This window comes from Portunus trituberculatus, chromosome 37 (assembly GCF_017591435.1).
Source record: "Portunus trituberculatus isolate SZX2019 chromosome 37, ASM1759143v1, whole genome shotgun sequence".
NCBI classification, from domain to species: Eukaryota; Metazoa; Arthropoda; class Malacostraca; order Decapoda; family Portunidae; genus Portunus; species Portunus trituberculatus.
Window position 1 is genome coordinate 14,280,439 of NC_059291.1, and position 21,945 is coordinate 14,302,383.

Sequence of the window (21,945 nt, forward strand, 5' to 3'; positions counted from 1 at the left end):
ACACACACACATATATATATATATATATATATATATATATATATATATATATATATATATATATATATATATATATACATATATATATATATATATATATATATATATATATATATATATATATATATATATATATATATATATATATATATATCACTGCAACACGAAATAGGATAACTGATATATGAAAACAATTGTATTTCATTATTTAGTCATAAAAGCAAGCAGCAGGTGTATGTTGTTGTTGTTGTCGTTGTTGTTGTTGTTGTTGTTGTTGTTATCATTATCATTATTATTTTTATGATTATTATTATTATTATTATTATTATTATTATTATTATTATTATTATTATTATTATTTTCATTATTATCATCAGTAGTATTAGTACTGGTAGTATTAGTAATAGCAGCAACAGCATCAGTAGCAGCAGCAGTACCAGCAGCAGCAGAAGCAGCAGCAGCAGCAACAACAACAACAGTATTAGTATTAGTAGTAGTAGTAGTAGTAGCAGCAGTAGTAGTAGTAGTAGTGGTAGTGCACATGGTTGTGGTGGTGGTGGTGGTAGTAGAAGTAGTAAGAGGAGCAGCAGTAGTATCAATAATTCCACCAACCTGCATGACGTGAGAGCGAAGAGTGCGGTAGTGCATGAGGGAGAGGGAGCGCGCCTGGCGAGTGAAGAGGCCTGAGATGTGTGCCAGCCTGCCTCGGTGCTGTTGGCTCACCTGACGCAGCCTGGCAGCCTCCCGCACCGCTGTCTGCTCCCGTGCAGCCCGTCCCGCATCGGCCGCCTCGGACTTCAAGGGGTGGTTTAACGAAGTAAGAAGAAATAAGCGGAACATGTGAAAGAGAGAGAGAGAGAGAGAGAGAGAGAGAGAGAGAGAGAGAGAGAGAGAGAGAGAGAGAGAGAGAGAGAGAGATTGAGAGATTGAGAGAGAAGGTCTTAATACTAATACAAAAGTTCCTTGTGAAGGATATGAAGAGCTGAGCTGAGTTGGCCCGGTAGAGGAATGCTTTGAACTTCAATCATTACCTATCTCACTTATTGAATACTAATAAAAAATTCATTGTACCGTGATAGGAACAACGAGATCTGATGCTGAGCTGACCTGGTATAGAGTAACACCTGAAACTCTCTCATAACGTGTAATTCAGAGTCATTCCTTCTTACCTTCCTCCTGTAGGTGTTGAGGACGGGCGTGAGGGCGTTGAGGGAGCGGCGAGCTTCACTGACAAGGGCGGTGGTCTCTCGATACTGCTGCTGTAGAACCTGCTGACTGTATCGCAGCTGGCTTTCCTCCACCTGCTGCGCCGCCTTCATCCGCATGACCTCCACCAGCACCTACCGCACAGAGATAATATTCTAAAACACTTCTGCGCCGCACCTCCACTATTTTCAAAAGATTATAGTTAAAATGACAGTATCTCTCACTAGACTAGAGCTTGCTAAACTATCACTAAAATCATGAAAACCTCAATAATTTCCACTAAAACCTATTCAAAGCAAACGAGATGAGGCGCCAAATCTTTTGAGTTTACTGTCCTTGACTTGTAGAGCGATATGTCAACTCGAGGGATTCTAATATAGGTAATATCATTGGCCAGAACTCGTGATGTATAATAATCCACACCTCCTATCTCAACCCCTACGTACGTAATTCATTTTGATAATTATGAGAAGGAGGAAGACACCCAGACTGTAATGAACTACACTTTTTTTTAGACTCAGCAAATACTTAAACTAACATCCAATATATAATAACATTACCGAGTCAAGTGTTTATAAAGTGGAGTCCAACAAACCGCCTGTATTTCTCATTAACAGTGCTACAAACACATTACAATGTCGACAAGGGAAACACAGTCAGACTGCATTATGTTACATTTCTGAATAAAAAAAAAAAAAAAAACACTTTCTAACTAAATACGAAAACACAAATTCTTCGCTGTTTAAAGAATTTTCTTCTATATTTTGCTGCTATAAAAACTTAGATTTGAAAATACGTATAGTTAGACTAGATGCTATTGGATATCATTACTTGGGTCATGTTTCTCATATTTTTTATGTACAATGTCAATCACCAAAACAATCCTGGACGAGCTAATTAAAGAAAAACAACATTAAAATGGTAGAATGACGAAAATATTATTTGCACAAGAAACAAAAGACACAGCCAGGCAAGATCTTATAATGGATTGTAACTTGATTTTCATTTCTATCAATAAATCAAATGCCAAAACAATGCAAACTCCCCTTAATAAAAAAAATTTTGCATATTTTTTTCAATTGGTCCATCTCCTCTCCTCTCCGCTCATACTCCTCATCTTCCCTCCACTTACACCTCCTCCTCCTACTCTAACACAAACAACGAGCCTTGGAATCACCGGAAAACACCTGCAAAACACTCGAATTTTCCCTAAATGGGAGAGGAAACTGCTACCTTGGCTGCAGAAGGATGGTGGTTGGGCTAGCAAGTGGGGGAGGGGGGTTAGCGGGTGCTTACTAGGGCTGGGGATGTTAGGGCGTCAAGGATGCCAGGGAAGGACTCATCAGGACTGGCTAGGTCGTGGCGCCATGGATACCTTGATGTGGTGTGTTATGGTGTTGTGTAGTATCACATGGTGTGTGGTGGCGATGGTGATTGTGTGGTGTAATGTGGTGGTGTTGTGGTACGTGATGTTGAGGTTTCTGGTGGTTGTATGTTGTAGAGTTGGTGTCTACATGGTGGTGGTGATGCTGTGGTGTGGTGGTGGTGTATGGTGGTGCTGTTGTGTGTAATGGTGGTGTCTGGTAGTTGTGTGGTGTGATGGTGCCTGGTGTTTTTTTTTTTTTTTTTTTTTATGTTATGGCCTATAACGCCTGTAGGTATACTTGAAGAGGATCTGTGGGAAGCGCTGTTCAGCTTCCGCCCATTAGTGGCGCAAACAATTTTACTTATAGTGGTATCCATATTAGGGTACATAATATTTGGTGTAACCACCTGGAGCCTGGTTATCATGGTGACATGTAGGTAACTTTAAACCGCTCGTCAAATGGCATAGCTTCAAAGCAGTATGTGGTGGGATTAGAACCTACGTCTGGACGTCTGCCCGATCCCAAGCTCACTACCTTTTCCACTATTCCACCGCTTGTAGTGGTGGCATCTGGTGATATGGTGGTGGTGATGGTGGTGTCGTGTGATATGGTGTGGCGATGTGGTGTTAACACTAAGTAACCATAAAGCTAACTGCCGTGTGTGTATGTGTGTGTGTAAGAGAGAGAGAGAGAGAGAGAGAGAGAGAGAGAGGTGAAGAAGGTATGAGAAGTAAGAAGTTGGGGAGGATGGACAGGGAGAGGGGTATGGAGGGGAAAAGGAAGAAGGCAGGCCTTCTTCCTATGATACACCTCAGAGACAGCTCTTAGCTTTAGTTTAACCAATGACAGCTAACATGTAAAAAATGACAGATGTCATTTTTGTTAAAATTTTAGGCAGAAAAACTACTTCGTGAGGTAGGGAGCCGACTGTACCTACCTTTTCAATGTCAGTGTCGAGTTTGTCCATCGCCGCCATGTGCTCAGCCGCCCCGTGCAGCTTGAGTTCGATGATCTGGTCCAGTCGAGAAGCCCTGTTGTGTAGACGCTCGTGCAGGAGGCGTTGCAGCTGCTCGTCCAGGCCCGCCACCGCCTGGTCCCACATGTTTCCGTAGTGCTGCACAAGGGCGGCTCGTTCCTTATCCGCTACGGCCTGGGGCGATGCGCGGATGTGAGTGAGACGGTCGTGGATGGAGGCGGAGTGAGTGCAAGAGAAACAAGTGCTATGCTCTCTTACCATTATTTTCAAAGGCCACTGAACACACACACACACACACACACACACACACACACTCTCTCTCTCTCTCTCTCTCTCTCTCTCTCTCTCTCTCTCTCTCCAAACACACACACCTGCACAGCTCTGAGGGCGTCGCGGTAGGTGTGGTGCAGCTCGGAGACGTGTTCTGTGATGCGCCTCAAAAGCTCCGTCCTCTGCCTTGCCTGCTGCTGCAGCTCACTCTCGTAGGCGGCGTCCAGTGTGCCCAGCTCGTCTCGCAGCCCCGTCACGATCTGGGTCTTCTGGTTCGTCAGTTCTTGGGTCCAGTCTATTACGTAGGTGCACAATGGAGAGTGAGAGAAGGAAATGGTTGGATGGATAGATACATATATTGATTGTTAGATAAATTGATACGTATGTATAGTTAATGAGTAAGTAGGTAATGCATAGAGAGAGAGAGAGAGAGAGAGAGAGAGAGAGAGAGAGAGAGAGAGAGAGAGAGAGAGAGAGAGTGTTTGTGTGTCTGTGTGTATGTAGAATGGATAGTATAAAATATGAGGAAGAAGGATGGGAAGGGGATGTGGAGTGGGGAGAGGCAGAAGGCGACCTAACATAAACATCATAGGTAGCCCTAGCCAATAACACCTACCTTGAAAAAATGATGATGAACATCACTTTGTTATACAGTAGATATAGGTAGGAAAACTGATTCATAAGTTAGGAAGATGAATGTATAGTGCAACTTTATGTTTAAGTAAGGGCTAGTCTCACTCCATCAGACAAACTACTTGGCAAGTGACATTATATTACATTGCATGTACTGTACTTCATTTTTTTCTTATCTTGATGTATCGCAAATCGATAACACCAACACATGGCAACACTTGCCTTGCAACTGGCAGAGTCCCTGGTGAAGGTCCTCAGGCACACTCAGCCCCACCACCTCCTCCCAGTACTGTTGGATGCGATGTAGGGCGTCGTGCGTCTTACTGGAATCCTCCTCCAGCCTTGTCCGCCACTCCTCTCTCCGTCCCTCGCTCTCCACCCTAGCGCGCACCTCCCAGCTTAGCGCCGCCACCTCCACGTTTCCCACCTGAGGTTAAACCCTTCGTTATGTATTTTACTTTTACCTCTAAACTGGTAATGACATGACACATTTTCTTTATCCAAGGAGTTTTAGATAAATTTGAAAGAGCATTTTTTTCAAATAATATAGACACTATAGAAACTATATTGTAATCGCTTGCTTCTTTTGCAACGAGTGATAATATTTTTTTAAATTGTGTTGTAAAATTGCACCAGATAGTTTTAAAATCTTGAGTAAATTCCATGGCAGTCAAACCCACCAACATTTGAGGATAGGTGTTTTGAAATCTCCCTCATGAAAAAGTTTAAATGATAGGAAGGAGGAAATATAAAACTGGTATAGGGAGTCTCGGAGTGTAGTAGAAAAAGGGTTGAATGATTGAGAATAATGGTTAAGGCCATTGGTCTCCTCATCTCACCATAGTGCAGCCATGCTTGACGAGGCAGTGGAGATCGCGTTCATGGGCGTGGATTGAAGTGGTGAGGGCGTGGCCAGCCTCTCCAGCCCGCACCACTGCCTCCTCCTCGCAGGTCATGTCCCTGTTCAACTCGGACCTGAAGGATGGATATAACTGGAGAGGACGGATGGATGTGACTGTTTGCCCTCTTCACTACCGTATGTAGCAAATATAAGAAGAAATACCCACGAGCACACACATGAAGGAAAGAAGGCATTGGAAGAATAGATTTTTCCAGTTGGTAGCAGGTATGATAATTACAACTGGCTAGAAAATAAAAATGAGTTATTTAGAACAGTGGTTCCCATCCTTTTTTCATTATATTATCGTTTACTGACTTATCTATATTTGTATTACGCACATCATCAATTGTTTGTACAACACAGTAGCATATATTTATGATAAAATAAATAGATAAGAGTTATCAAAAATCATACTGAAGACATTGTTAAACCTATTTCTATTTACAATATATATATATATATATATATATATATATATATATATATATATATATATATATATATATATATATATATATATATATATATATATATATATATATATATACAGGGTGCGGCACAGAAACTTGCTGATTTGAAAGGTTAATAAAAACCAAAATAGTAGAGATATTGTTATAATTCGTTTCACATCTCACCTTACATTCTCTGAATTTATTCATTAAACTGTTTTAAAGATTATTTTAATGCCCGGCGAAATGCATGTGAAGCGCTCCGTGAAAACCTGTCTCACGACGCGCTCCTGTTCTTTGGTGATGAAGCTCACTTTCACATTTCTGGCTGTGTGAACAATCAAAACATGCGTGATTGGAGCGCTAACAATCCATGTGAACTTCATCAGAGGTCACTCCATTGTGAACGTCTCACTGTGTGGTGTGCAATTTCAAGAGTAGGGATAATTGGTCCTTACTTTTTCGAAGAAAATGAAGGCACTGTTACGGTGAATGGAGTTCGCTACAGGGAGATGATTGCGACATTTTTTCTCCCAAAACTGGAAAAAATAGACATTGGTAATGTGTGGTTCCAACAAGATGGAGCCACGGCACACACAGCGTGAGGGTCAATGGAACTTTTGAGGGAGCATTTCCCCGAGCGTCTCATATGCTTGAGAGGCGATCTTCCGTGGCTTGCGCGCTCGCCTGATTTGGCTCATTGTGATTTTTTTTTATGGGGTTACCTCAAATCCGTCGTCTATACTGATCGCCCACGGACCCTACTTCATCTAAAGGACAATATTCGCCGAGCCATCGCCAACATACGCGTCGATATGCTCGAAAGAGTTGATCAAAATTTCAAGAATCGGGTAGCTCAGTGCATTGACAATGGAGGCCGTCACTTGGCCGATGTCATCTTTAAAACCATTTAATAAATAAATTCAGAGAATGAAAGATGAGATGTGAAACGAATTACGACAATATCTCTACTATTTTAGTTTTTATTAACCTTTCAAATCAGCAAGTTTCTGTGCCGCACCCTGTATACTCCTACATATATATATATATATATATATATATATATATATATATATATATATATATATATATATATATATATATATATATATATATATATATATATATATATATATATATATATATATATATATATATATATATATATATATATATATATATATATATATATATATATATATATATATATATATATATATATATATATATATATATATATATATATATATATATATATATATATATATATATATATATATATATATATATATATATATATATATATATATATATATATATATATATATATATATATATATATATATATATATATATATATATATATATATATATATATATATATATATATATATATATATATATATATATATATATATATATATATATATATATATATATATATATATATATATATATATATATATATATATATATATATATATATATATATATATATATATATATATATATATATATATATATATATATATATATATATATATATATATATATATATATATATATATATATATATATATATATATATATATATATATATATATATATATATATATATATATATATATATATATATATATATATATATATATATATATATATATATATATATATATATATATATATATATATATATATATATATATATATATATATATATATATATATATATATATAGAGAGAGAGAGAGAGAGAGAGAGAGAGAGAGAGAGAGAGAGAGAGAGAGAGAGAGAGAGAGAGAGAGAGAGAGAGAGAGAGAGAGAGAGAGAGAGAGAGAGAGAGAGAGAGAGAGAGAGAGAGAGATGAGATAGATAGATAGATAGATAGATAGATAGATAGAGAGAGAGAGAGAGAGAGAGAGAGAGAGAGAGAGAGAGAGAGAGAGAGAGAGAGAGAGAGAGAGAGAGAGAGAGAGAGAGAGAGAGAGAGAGAGAGAGAGAGAGAGAGAGAGAGAGAGACCGGAATGCTTTAGAATGGGTTTCATATTTGGCGTGCATAGAAAAGAACCTTGAAATGGAGAAATAGTAGAAGAAACAACAACATTTGGAAGAAAAACTGTACAAAACTCCAAAAGGGATAAAAAAAAAAAAAATCAGACCATGCATAAAAGAAAATAGGAAGAGAAATTCTACTAAACTGGAAAAAGAGAAAAAAAATGAGAGTCGGTGAAGAAGTCTCTTGCAACATCATGGCAAGTAAAGTAAACTTTGGAACTCCCTGCCTGCTTCTATATTTCCATCTTCCTACGACTTGACTGCTGTTAGGAGGAAGGTATCAAGACATTTGTCCCTCACTTTTGGATAAGTCTTAATAATTCTAAGGGAACTGACAATCCAGTGGGCCTGTTTTTCATTATTTGTTGCCCTTGGCCAATCTCCACCTCTTGCGTAAAAAAAAGAAAACAATCAAATAGTGTTATTGTCACTGACTCGTCTATATTATTGCGGAGCTGCTCTCTGATCTTCGTGCCCTTAGGCCCAAGTGATGTGTCTGGCAGACGAGAACACTCCGCTGTCCCTGGATCAGTAGCCATGGCTAACCGAGTGGACTGTCACTGAAAGGACAGTGTCAGGGACGCCGTTACCATGACAACCCCAGCTTCGGGCTCTACTGGACCAAGACCAAGACCTAATACATCAAGAAAAATAATAAAGAATGACAGATGAAACCATGTAAGGTAAATAACTAGAAAAAAATGTTGATATTAATTGTAAGAACAATGTACAATTTAATTGTCTAATTAAAAAGGAAAAAACGTAAATTGAAATACTCGAATGTCTACTTTTGAGGAATAGTAGTAAGAAAGAAGAAACTTGGGGAGCTTACTTAACATGAATTGTTTGAAAAATATTACATTGCGAAAATATAAGAATATGTGATATATTGCATAGAAAATATGGAGCAGTGCATTATAAATATTAAAGGCAGAGGAAAACGTGTCATGGCGGCTGCGACAACACATGTATGAAGAAACAGGCGGCTAACTTGTACTGGATTACTGCTTTACTTTGCGTTGTGGTGACCTTCTGAAGGCATTGGTGAGTGGTGATAGACGCTAGGTATATCTCAGTGGGCCAGAGGGGTGAGAAAAACCAGTGAACAACCGGCAATACTGTGTATGTGTAATGAAAGGAAGGTGCTTAGGCGGGCGATGGGCACGTTTTAAGAGGCGTTGTGTGCCCCGCTCATCACTCCTCGTGCTGCACTGTGGTGGTGTAATAAGTCTCATTAGCACGGAGTCATCTCCCTCAAATCTGTCGGGGGCCCAGCAGGTGACTGGCACAGTAGGGAATGGCCAGGGGCAAGGTGTGGGCCATCCAGCATCTGATGGCACGCCACCCTTTAACAAATACTATATTAAAGAAACTTTAGCGTTAGTTTAGGTTAGTTTTATATTAGTTATTAGGTAATTGCAGTGCATACGTATCTGTTCACTGTGTGCATCACGAGTGGGAAGGGCATCAGATTTATCTTAAAATAAATAGTCAGTCTTGTAGTAAGTAGGCTGAGGTTATAAGTTTTGATTTTGTTGTGTGAAGAGTCTTTGCTATTCATATATATTCCCATAACATGTTCAAAGATTGCTGAAGGAGTTATGGTGATCCAACTAGGCTGATGTCTCTCAAAGTTTTAGGTTATTACATAAGGTTATGCAGGTTGACCAACTTGGATGATATGGGTTTCTTACCTAGATGAGGCCAAAGCCCCATACAGAAACAGATGAAACCTCCAACCAGGAAGGACAATGTTTGAAGACATCTAGTTGGATGGCGTAGGGTTTTCTAGTAGGGTTTCATCCAGACTCCATAGAAACAGTACACACAAACTCATATAGAACATAACTCAGAAATATATTGAGTTGATGTTTGAATGCAACTGCGGTAACAGCATCATGTTCAGGGAGATCATTCCCGTAAATCTTTAGAATAGGACCTCCTCTCTAATCCATGCAATGATAACACAAAATGATGAGTAGTTAATGGAGAACACGTACCTTGTGGTCTTGTTTGGGGGTCACACACGGTTATGTCACATTGTCTCACTGAAATTAGAGACGTCACTCGGAGTCAAGTCCAAATAGTAAACATTGCTATTGTCTATTGTATATATCTGGGGTTTGTGGGTAACAGGAAGTGACTGTCTGTTGTTCACATCCTGGGTTTGTGGGTAACTGGTGAATAGGATTCTTATTGTGTCTATAGTTTTTTTGTCCAATGACATGCCACCACCTCAACACCACAAGCTGCGCCAATAGGAATTTGCTATATGTATTCGTAGGCGGGGCACAGCTGGGCAGACAGGTGCACAGAGATCTGTGTGCGCAGTTGAACCATGGCCACCAGGGACATTAGTTGTAAAGGTTGCGAATTTGATTACTGGGAAATCATCGCTCCTGCGATGCAAGTCAGTGTACAATCGAGAAGAGGACCAGCCAGGACCTTCATCCTTTCGTTAAGGTATTGTGAGGAGGGCTATTGGTACAGGTAGGGCATATTGTGTGAAGCTATAAGAGAACCGGTGTGGGGGGAGGGAAGCTGCCCCAAAGCAAGGATACGGTAGGTTAGGTTTATGTTAGGGTTAGGTTAGTGTTGCAGGGGGGTCCGGGGACGCAGCCACCCCGGCTAGGTTAGGTTACGTTAGGTTAGGTTTATGTTAGGGTTAGGTTAGTGTTGCAGGGGGGGTCCAAGGGGGTGCAGCCCCCCCAGTTAGGTTAGGTTACATTAGGTTAGGTTTATGTTAGGGTTAGGTTAGTGTTGTAGGGGGGGTCCGGGGGGGCACAGCCCCCCCGGTTAGGTTAGGTTTTCGTCCTTAGATTTTTTTTAGATCGCCATATCTCACCTCTTTTGGCTCTCCCCCCCACAAAACCCCCGATTCCCCACGTGTCCCCAAGCTTGTTGGGGGGAAGGGGATTATAGAAAAGAATAAGTAAGGAGTTGCTGTTCTATAGATTTACCATACAACTTTCATAAATTCAGGAGAGCAGCACATCGTGCCTTTTAGATTGCCATACCCTACCCCACTTGCCTTCATTGCAGTTTCTCTTACATGTAGATGGAACTTAAGTTCATGGTCTACCCATACACCCAGATCCTTTTGTTTTTACTTGAGTGGAATTTATTGAATACCAATAAAATATGGAAGTGAATCAGATGCATTATGAAAAAGTCTACAAAATCTAATTGTGACATATCTCAACAGAAAATGACAAGCCCCATGATTGAAAGACTGGTCTCAAGGAGTTTGTTTACATCTCTCTACATTAAGTAATGGCTTAGTTTAGAATCAGCTGTAGAGATTGGGGCAGCTAGGTATAATTTAAGATCATTAGCAAAAAGGCAATATTTACAAGTCAAATTAGAAACAATGTGATTGATGTATACTAGTAATAAGAGAGGTCCAATCACAGAGCCTTGAGGAGCACCACTCCCAACATGGACACTACAACTTGGGGAGCCCTGGATAATAACCTTCATTGTCCTATCAGATAAATAATCATGAAGTTACGTTATATTCTGGTCAGAGAGCCGCATTTAAAAAAGAGTTAACAATAAATTATCAGTATTATATTGATGTAGGAAGTGATTTGTAGAAAAGTGTCAAGATTGTTAAAAAAAAAAATCACCCTCTGTGGTCATTTTCAGGGAAATTTTTTTACTTATAGCTGGGTTCTATCCCTTCCACTTGGTAGGGCAGATTTTCTGTAGCTTGCCAACTTTGTGAGAGCAATATGAGTTGTACTTGAGAAGTGTATATTTCCTGTTATCTAGAATGCTAAGTGGCGAGACTGATTGAGTGTCAAATTATCCCCAAGTAGCTGAACATTACATGCCTGATTCTGTCTGTGAGGGGAAGAGTAACCAAAACTGTGAGGAGGACAGGCCTTTGTAAAGGTGTTACCAATAAATCCCACCTGTACAACCACCGAGTCTTTAGCAAGTATAGATCTTAATAAATTCCTACCCAAAACTTGGTATATTGTGTGATGGTTCTTTGTGCTAATGAATATTCTAGAGTATACTTATTTTCTAATACCTTTATTGCAATTGCAGAAATAACAACTGCTGCAGGAAAGAATGAATGATATTGTAGCAAATCATGCAGGAAAGAAATTCAAGAAAAATAAGAAAAAAGTTAAGAAGAATGTAACTGGAGAGGTTAAGAGTGATGCAGCTAAGGAGTTCGAGTTGGAAGACTTAGCTGAGAGTGTTGACAGTGGCTGCATCCCAGACAGCTCCTCTGACATCATGACTGACCTTTCTGACACAGCACAGGTGTGTTCTGGAGTGGAACTTATGTGTTACTGTAGGTTCTTACTTTGCAGTAGTCTTGTGAAATTGTATTTTGTTGGTTTCAATGAAGAGTGAATAACTAGAGGAAAAAATTTATTCAATAGATGCTGGTATCTCTAGATTGATATTTTGATTAGTCACTTGCATATTAATTTATCCTGATTTTGTTTCAGATTAAAACTGCTGTGCTTAAAGAAAACGTATTTATATCCAATTTGTTAAGGTGGCTGCCACTTCCTCTCCAGAGCAAAGAACCAGACCCTGAGCCAGAAATAAAGGGTGAGTCGCATATTGTTCAGGTACTGATTAAAATTTCATTATACATTTCATTAGACTTTTATCCACATATTCTGTCATGCCTTTTGATTCCATTAATGGTAATTTCCTCATCAAGATTCTAGCTAGAAAACTAGTGATGCATGCATCAAATGTTGCATTTTTTTTTTTAAGGTTTGCTTATTCCTGCTGAAGGCAAGAAGAAGAAAAATGAAAAGAAGAGGAAACGAGAGGAGTCAGGGCCTGTCAGTAAGAGACAGAAAGGTATGTCTTAGTAATTTTCACTAAGTTGTACTCATGATAATGTGCAAAATTAAGAGTCGAATTAAACTAGTATCTTTTATAGAGTTTGTATTTTGAAGCATTGCATTACTTTAACTTTTAATATACAGTGTAAAGTGGATGTTGTGAGTTGAAAATACAACTGTTGGATGAGTACCTGAAGGGGGAAGAGAGAGAGAAAATATGGCATAGGAATAATTTCAGACTCATCTTTAGTGGCCAATGCATTAAGGGAAGAGAAATATCCAGGATTACCAGCACAGTTAGTCCTCGTTATACAGTACATATGAAAACCTTACAGCAAATCAAAATTACTGTATACCGAACCCATTATAACATGTAATAATAGGGGATGTGTTCCAGCACATCGAAAGTCACCCCTACAGACATGAAAATACATGAAAATAGTCCTATAAAATAATGTCAAGTACTGTGCAAAAGGAAAAAACAAAATGTTTTTATTTATCTTTCACTCACCATGTATTCTATCAGATTATGTCCCTTCCGAGGCTAAGGGACAGTAAGGATTTCAGCCCTTACTCATCTTCCGCTGAGTGGGCAGATGAGGCTCTGTTCTGCAGATACATTACATTCTGTCCAGCTTTTTATTTATAGCCTCACAATTCTTTAACACCGTTCACACTGTCTGCTGGGCTAGGCCCAAGTTTCGACTCATGATAGACGTACCTTCTCCCTGCTCTTTCCTCTTCAAAATATCTAATTTTACTTCCAAACTCAGACTACTCCTCTTTTGCTTTGTCTTCTCAACTCCAACAGTGTCTGCAGAATGTTTTGGGGCCATTATGGGTGCGTCACTGTGTGTCGTGATAATAATATCAACAAAAAACATGCCATAAGGATTTCACTTGTGTTCAGTGAAATGCGGGAAGAGACTGATTGTTGTGGTGGCGTGCTGGTGCTGCGGTACATTGTAAACAAAACACGGGTGGATACTGTATCTGAATTTTTTTTACTGTAAATAGAATCAAGGGTAGTAATTATCAAATGCCATAACTGTGAATTAACTGGATAATGAAGTACTGTATAAGGAGGACTTACTGTAGTTGTAGCAGTGTGCAGCGTCAATGGTAGGGAGTCATCTCCACCTACATAGAACACAGTAGTTTTAAAAAGATATTTCAATCATTATCATTTATTTTTGGTATCGTTAAGTTTATTTCTCTCCTTTACTTTTACAGTTAATATTGACCCTACAAAGAGTACTGCAGATCTAGACCAGCTCCAGGAAACTTATCAGAGAACTCTTGATGACTTAAAAAGTAAGTTTAATGAGATGTTTTCCTTCTATTTTACATTAAGGTGTGAATATTAGGGACTGGGCAAATCTAATTCTAGTTTTCCTGCTTGTCTGTCATTGTTTGGTCATGGCTTTGAGCATCTTCCCTCCTACTTTTTCACTTCCCTCCTCACCTTTCTCCCATTACTCCCTTTAATTCCTTATGTTTGCTTTGCTCTTCTTAGAAAAACACACACACACACACACACACACACACACACACACACACACACACACACACACACACACACACACACACACACACACACACACACACACACACACACACACACACACACACACACACACACACACACACACGGCCCGGTAACTCAGTGATTAGGCGCTGGCTTCACAAGCCAGATGACCGAGTTCGATTCCCCACGGGTGGAGATATTTGGGTGTGTCTCCTTTCAAGTGTAGCCCCTGTTCACCTAGCAGTGAGTACAGGATGTAAATCGAGGAGTTGTGACCTTGTTGTCCCGGTGTGTGGTGTGTGTCTGGTCTCAGGCCTATCCGAAGATCGGAAATAATGAGCTCTGAGCTCGTTCCGTAGGGTAACGTCTGGCTGTCTCGTCATAGACTGCAGCAGATAAAACAGTGAATTACACACACACACACACACACACACACACACACACACACACACACACACACACACACACACACACACACACACACACACACACTTGTTTTTACACGGCCCGGTAGCTCAGTGGTTAGAGCGCTGGCTTCACAAGCCAGATGACCGGGGTTCGATTCCCCGGCCGGGTGGAGATATTTGGGTGTGTCTCCTTTCACGTGTAGCCCCTGTTCACCTAGCAGTGAGTAGGTATGGGATGTAAATTGAGGAGTTGTGACCTTGTTGTCCCGGTGTGTGGTGTGTGTCTGGTCTCAGGCCTATCCGAAGATCGGAAATAATGAGCTCTGAGCTCGTTCCGTAGGGTAACGTCTGGCTGTCTCGTCATAGACTGCAGCAGATAAAACAGTGAATTACACACACACACACACACACACACACACACACACACACACACACACACACACACACACACACACACACACACACACACACACACACTAACTACTCTGATCTTATAGTTAAGACAACTGCAACTTGATGTTATTTTTTCATGCTTTTCTTCTTGCTTTACCTTAATGGTGATAGAGGAAGAATATATAATTAGTGTACACAATTCACTCCACTGCATCCTGCACCAACTTCGTTATCAAGTTTATATAGACCTATCTTTCTAGGTTTTGGTGTTTGATTTTGTCACTGCTACATTGTATTGGATAGTAATAATCACACAGTAAGCCCCTGCACTTGGCGAATCTCAGCTTGCCAAAATTCACTTTTGGCGGTACGGTGGCCACTGACCACCGAATGCATGCTTGGCGATTTGAATTGAAACTTGGCAGTTCCCTGGTGGCCGCACGGCGAACCACGCAGCTCCTGGTGACATCAGACCTTTCTCTAAACCTATCAGAGCGCAGTGTTAGAGTTCCCTTCAGCCATTTTGTTTGTGTTACCCTCTCTTCTGCTAGCGTGGGAACGAATTTTGGTGATTTATCGCCAATATGGCCTCTAGCTGCGCAACAGGTGGTACTGGTGGGGCTAAGAACAATGGTGGTGGCGGCAAGGATGAATGTGGGTGAGGAAAACGGGTGGAAAAATGGGAGTTACATCCTTTATATCATGTCTTATTGGCTTTATTTATTGTTTATTGGTCTGGTTTGTAAATGTGTTCTAATATGTGAAGAAAAAATATTTTATTTCAGCTCAAAAGATGGTATTTTAGGTGTCAAAAGAGGGACTTTGGCAATGACCAAAGACTGATTGAGGCATTTTTAGGCAATTTATATGGTATAAAGAACTTGTGCCTGGCAAAATTCACATTTGGCAGTAGTTTTCCAGACTAATTAATTCGCCAAGTGCGGGGGCTTACAGTAGATTGGAAGCTTTATACCGGCCTATTGGGCAGTCTAGCTTCACTACTTTTATTTAATATGTAAATAAGTATACTCATTTGTTTTTTTACAGAGAATAGAAACAAGGGGAACCATTCAACTAGGAAGAAGGAAGCTAAACTGGCCAAGAAGTTAAACCTGCTTGAGAAGAGGAAAGATAAGAGATTAAAAAGAAAAGTGAAATCATCTGGAAGGACTGAGGTGAAACAGAATAAGAAAGACATGAAAAAGAATTTACAGGAAATCCAAAGCAGTCCTAAAAGTGAGTTAGTGTAGTTTATTCAGTTCAAAGGAGTTCAGCAGTGTTATATCCGAGGTCTGAGGAGGAAGGAAGAGAGCCATATATTGAGAAAAATATTGGAGTTGGTGATAATTAGAAAACCAGTGGGAAGACTAAAGAAGATCTGGAGACTGTGTGTGAAGGAAGACATGAGGGAATAAATATGCAGTAAGAGGGAGAACAAATATGTTGAAAATAATTACCTTTGTTGTTTGCACATAGCTGGCTTCAACTTCATGAGTCTAACTCCATTCTAATGTATGTGCATGCAAGTAATTATGGTAAGGATGGTGACAAAGTAATATTGAGAATACAGAGATTAGTTTAGATAGCATGAGAGTTAAGAGGGTTTTGTTCTCACTGTAGGAAAAGGAAAATTAAGAAAATTGTACAGACAAATAGTTCATATATTCATAATGAAAATATGGAGATAAATATTAAAGTGACTTATGTCCAGTAAATCATAATGAAAAAGATGAATGTCCATGCTTCTGCATTTAGTGTCAAGAATGGGGCTTCCTTTCAGATGTCAAGCCACAGAAACCCATCTACAACCAGAAGGGAGAGCTAGTGTTCAGCAAGTTTGATTTCTCCAACAGCATCAATCTCTCAGGGGATGTTGACACCACCATGAAATCAAAGGATCTCAAACAAATCTTATCCCAGACTTTGAAAGAGAAAGAAAAGGTTTGTAAATAGATTCATTATGCTTGTAATTCCAAAGATACATTGCCATGATTTCATCCAGTAATTTAGTAAGGGGGGAGGTTCTTTTTTTCAGCTTTATCCCTTTTGTATATTTCATAACACTTACTTTTGAAAGATAAAACACATTTTTTCCCATTATTCTGCCTTGATGGCCATGAGACAGTAGAAACATTTGTATCTTTTCTCCAGATAATTGTCCTTGATTTTGATATCCTTCTAAATATTTAGTTTGTCTTTTCTTGTCCGGATCAGTATCATCTGGTCATTTGTGTGAGATTACGTATGCTTTGTTGTAGGTAACACAGTGGCGGAGTCTGAATTTCCAGGTTACTGTACTAGTCTTGTCAAAGATAGCTGCTTCTGTATAGCCAGGGTCAAAAATCAAGTAACTGTTACATTCCCATTGTGATTTATATTTTCACTAAGCCTTGAGTTATCCTATCACAGTTGGATCTTAACCTGTTGGGTGTGCCTTCTTAAGGGGCATTAGTAATTTCCAAGAAGGGCATAAGCCTTTGGGTAAAAGCATGAATTTCTAAAATTATATTTGTCATTTCTCTAATGAGAGCATGGTCAAGTAATGAAAGTTTACAAAAATGCGAAAGTATTGACTTTTCTTTAAAATCCGGGAAGGAATTATATTCTTAGATGCAACATGGGGAAAGGCATATAGGGAAGGATAAATTTTTAGATAGGGCATGGAAGCAAAAATGTTAAGAACCACTATCCTGGGATATCAGAGGACCTGTGGTTAGGAGAGAATTTCAAACACAGTGGAAGTGAGTGCAGGCTACCCAACTTCTGACCACGATTGTACTTCATTGATCTTTGCCTTTTGTTTAGGCATATCTAAGACCTAGTATGTGTGCAATGGGGATTGTCACTTTGAGCTTGATCCTATCCCTTTTTTATGGAGGAAGCCTTGGCTGGAAGTGATGCAAGGATGTGGCTGTCCACAAGTAACCTTTAAGCACCAACTGTTGGTAGATTACCATGGAAATAAATAAATTTATTGCATTCTGTTTCTTATGAATTACTTGTAATGCTCCATATTCATTGCAGGGAATTTCTCTTGACATGATTGGTAGATTTATGGATAAGTGCAAACTTGTGATCTGATGTGCCTAGGAATTTTAAACATTTGTGAAATGACCAACACATCAAATACTTCTTAGAAATTAATTCTTTGTAGTTCAGTTTCCACCACTGAGGTACTAGGCATGCAGATTGATTATGGATATATTCTTGCAGATGAAGCATCTAGAAAAGAAGGGGGACAAGGAAGCAGCAATCAATATTGCTGACCAGAGAGCATGGTCTGCTGCACTACAGAAGGCTGAAGGGAAGAAGGTAAATGTTATGTGATGTACAGGCAACCCCCGCTTAACGAACGGATTATGTTCCTAAAAAAATGTTTGTTGAGCGAATCTTCGTTAAGCGAACCAATTATAACAAGTTTAACCCCTGACTTGAATTTCCATTGAGAGTAAACAAAGCGAGAGTGCATCATAGTACAGTAAAAGGTTTAATGAAAGTAAAAATTATGAAGTTAAACATTTAAGCAGTTTAATTTAACTCATTATAATGTACACTAATGTATGTATGTAAGTAACTTTATAATGTTGATGATCATAAATTTATGGAGGGGGGGAGAGTGGAGTGGGAAAGACACAAGCTAGTAACCTGTGGAATGTAAACAAAAGGTGCATCATTGTACTGCATACAAAACTTTTGTACCACATTTCCACAAGGCTTTCTATTTTATCCATTGCAGAGTCACGAGTTCAGGTGGTTCTTTTAGCTTGCAAGAAAGATATGGTCTCACCAGCCTTCTTAATAGAGTCTGCTGACTTGAAAAATAGTAGCGATAGTAGATGGAGTCAAGCCATGGTAGCGAGCAATGCTATTAGTTTTTTCGCCTCGTGTCTGTGAATAATATCTAGCTTCACTTCAAGAGTAAGAGACTTCCTGGTCTTCTTAGCAACGCTAGATGACATTGCAGGAGTTTTGGTGGCATATTGAGTGAGGGAAGACAAGCTGCTGCTAATGCTGTTATTGTTTTGAACTAGGGTGAGTGAGTGGTGCGCGTTTTGTCCACGAGAGGTGCTGGTGTATTCAAAAGCCTGTCGGCTTGCGTGATACGGTGGGGCTTTCAAACTTGGAAAAAATTACCTGTGTAAAATTTCATTAAAGCGAGTTTGGTGTTCGTTAAATGAGCAGATGGTAGTAAAAGGAAATGTTCGTTGTAGCGAAATTTTGTTGTGTGAATGTTTGTTAAGCGGGGGTTGCCTGTATTAGGAATTGTGTGTGTGTGTGTGTGTGTGTGTGTGTGTGTGTGTGTGTGTGTGTGTGTGTGTGTGTGTGTGTGTGTGTGTGTGTGTGTGTGTGTAATTCACCTTGGTCGCCTGCTGGTCACCCAGCCAGTCTTCCCCATTACGGAGCGAGCTCAGAGCTCATAGACCAATCTTCGGGTAGGACTAAGACCACAACACACTCCACACACCAGGAAAGTGAGGCCAAAACCTCTTGAGTTACATCCCATACCTATTTACTGCTAGGTGAACAGGGGCCACACATTAAGAGGCTTGCCCGTTTGCCTTGCCGCCCCGGGACTCGAGCCCGGCTCTCTCAATTGTGAGTCGAGCATGCTAACCACTACACTACGGTGTGTGTGTGTGTGTGTGTGTGTGTGTGTGTGTGTGTGTGTGTGTGTGTGTGTGTGTGTGTGTTATATTGTTTTGACGACAAATTCTATCCCTCTCAAAGCTGCCTTTATCTTGTCTGGCTTCCTTAGACTACTGCTTATGTATTCTAGTTTGGGGATGAAAATTACCTGTACAGGGTTCTTTTGGCCTCCTGTAGTGATTGAGTAACCTTAGTGTTTGTTTCAATATGTTTGTAGCATGATTTGAGATCTTGTGTGGTCTGCCAGAGCAAGGTTTCTTCTGTGGTACTTGATCACTTCCTCCTTCACAAAATTTGTGTATGTACTTCTTCGTACCCATTTGTCCCACACCAGTCAAATTGCAAATTTCAGTACTTGTGTGGTCTCCTTTCTATAGACCAATTATCTGAGCAATTGTCTCTTAGATTTTTACATAGTGTGGCAAATAAATCACTACTAACCACCAAATCATGTAAATCCAGAGGCATTTCATGGAGCAAGACAGCTCAGGCAACCTCACTTTACTACTGCCACAGGCAGACAGAGTTGGCTTTGTGTTTGGCCTGGAGTGGGAGAGATTCTATATTGTCATAGAATGGTTGCAAATTTTTGTCTAATTTTGCTTCACCCTCATAAACACCATTATTTTTTCGCCAGAAATACATTGCGTATTTTCATCTAGTACTGTATATATGTATATATATATTACAATACTCCATTGTTTGCTGTGGGAGTATAATGGTGTGTTATTTGTTTCTTTCAGGTTAAGAGTGATGTTGAGATGTTAAAGAGATCCATTAAGAAGCGAGAGATGCGCAAGAAAATCAGTCAAAAGAAATGGGAACAGCGCAAAGAAACCATTCAGAAGCAAAAGACTGATAAGCAGAACTTGAGGAGAAAGAACATTGCTGTTCGTAGAGAAGCAAAAGTAGATAAAAAAATGAAGAAAATGAAGAAAAAAGGACATATAGTTCCTGGATTTTAATGAATAATGTATGTATGCAAAGATGACAAAAGAACTGGATTGGACGCAAAAGTGCCCTCCTGTCCATTACTGACCCAAGGTGAAAATCTGGCCTCAAGCTGTTATTAGCTAGTGTGAAATGAATGTGTTGTATCTTTGTGACTACTTCACTCATCTCACATTTGCCAACAATATTTATCTAAGTATATTTTTGGCCAGATTTCTGACTGGGGTCTGTTATGACAAGGTGGGTGTCTTTGTGTCAGATCCAGGTCTGTTGTTGTTTATGATATATATTAAAATAGTGGATCATAAGTGAACATTTTCACTCTTGCATTTGCAGTACCACCTTGTTGTGCTGTGCAGAAAATTGATTATATTTGTTATGGCATCAAGACAACTGACTTCAATTTAAGAATACCAAAAAGAAAAAATTACCTTTTCTTGACTGAAATAAAAGCACACATGAGACTTGTGCAAACCTTGGAAAGATAAAAAATATTAAAATGAATAATGAAAATACCTGTGACAAATTGTAAATGGCTTTTAACAACGATGAATTGAGAGGCTTTATTACAAACTGTTTTGAAGGTACTATAATTTGTGTTTAATATGTTTTTTAAATCCTAAAAATGCTTATCACTTCTAAAAACAGCAGTATGTGGTCTCTCTCTCTCTCTCTCTCTCTCTCTCTCTCTCTCTCTCTCTCTCTCTCTCTCTCTCTCTCTCTCTCTCTCTCTCTCTCTCTCTCTCTCTCTCTCTCTCTCTCTCTCTCTCTCTCTCTCTCTCTCGGCCATCAAAGGACTTCTGAAAGTCTTGTGCATCCTTTTGTGCATCCTGTTGGTTTTGAGTTCCTAATAATATATCATCTTGCTTGTCCTGAAAGCATTCTGTTGATTACAGAATTTGTTAATACCTGCAAGACAACTTGGTAAAGTAATACTAATATGCATATAATGATGTCACCCTTGCAAGTTGGTGGAAGTAAATTTTTGGCCATAAGAATCAGACTTTTCCAAACAGTTTTACACTTGCCAGTGTGGGTATTTTCAGGAAAATCTGTGATAGAGGCATTGATAGATGGCCTGGTCTCTTGGAGTGCCTCAAATGTATTTTACCACCTTTAAAGCTCTTATAGGAGATGGTTGTTCTAGAGTCATATTATTGCAAATATGTTGAAATTAAATGCTTTCTTGAAAGAAGTGAAATTCACTGTAGGGTATGTCAAATTGGATTGTTATAAATATTTATCTTTTGTAGGACTATCAGGTATGGTTGGACAGCTATATTTCATTACTACTGTGATCATGCACCAGTTGAGTTATCCAAATACAGGTCTATGAATTGTCA

General features: G+C 39.2%; 2 protein-coding genes and 1 long non-coding RNA gene across 3 annotated transcripts in view; 2 read left to right on the forward strand and 1 right to left on the reverse strand.

Moving 5' to 3' along the window:
* The window catches only part of LOC123514254 (dynein regulatory complex protein 1-like), an 18,221-nt gene extending 9,751 nt beyond the window's left edge, over positions 1–8,470 (reverse strand). Inside the window, 7 exon segments of the mRNA XM_045272002.1 lie at positions 613–795; positions 1,170–1,340; positions 3,511–3,723; positions 3,921–4,114; positions 4,675–4,879; positions 5,292–5,427; positions 8,292–8,470. Of these exon segments, the coding sequence (XP_045127937.1) occupies positions 613–795; positions 1,170–1,340; positions 3,511–3,723; positions 3,921–4,114; positions 4,675–4,879; positions 5,292–5,427; positions 8,292–8,395 (1,206 nt within the window). The 5' untranslated portion in view covers positions 8,396–8,470.
* On the forward strand, positions 676–2,273 carry LOC123514256. The gene is made up of 2 exons (XR_006677548.1): positions 676–817; positions 1,183–2,273. It is a non-coding gene; the product is annotated as an uncharacterized LOC123514256 (long non-coding RNA).
* A 279-nt stretch (positions 8,471–8,749) lies between the features above and the next one.
* LOC123514257 (surfeit locus protein 6 homolog) lies at positions 8,750–21,945 on the forward strand. The gene is made up of 9 exons (XM_045272003.1): positions 8,750–8,900; positions 11,913–12,134; positions 12,326–12,431; positions 12,603–12,692; positions 13,910–13,990; positions 16,052–16,240; positions 16,785–16,945; positions 18,218–18,316; positions 20,395–21,945. Exons 2-9 carry the CDS (start codon positions 11,937–11,939, stop codon positions 20,614–20,616), a joined length of 1,146 nt encoding a protein of 381 aa, XP_045127938.1. The 5' UTR covers positions 8,750–8,900; positions 11,913–11,936; the 3' UTR covers positions 20,617–21,945.

Excerpts from the sequence above, each read along its gene's own strand:
- LOC123514257 (XM_045272003.1), top strand. The coding sequence starts at position 11,937 with ATGAATGATATTGTAGCAAATCATGCAGGAAAGAAATTCAAGAAAAAT. Across the intron at positions 13,991-16,051 it reads AACTCTTGATGACTTAAAAA|AGAATAGAAACAAGGGGAAC; the intron begins GTAAGTTTAATG and ends GTTTTTTTACAG. Across the intron at positions 16,241-16,784 it reads AATCCAAAGCAGTCCTAAAA|ATGTCAAGCCACAGAAACCC; the intron begins GTGAGTTAGTGT and ends GCTTCCTTTCAG.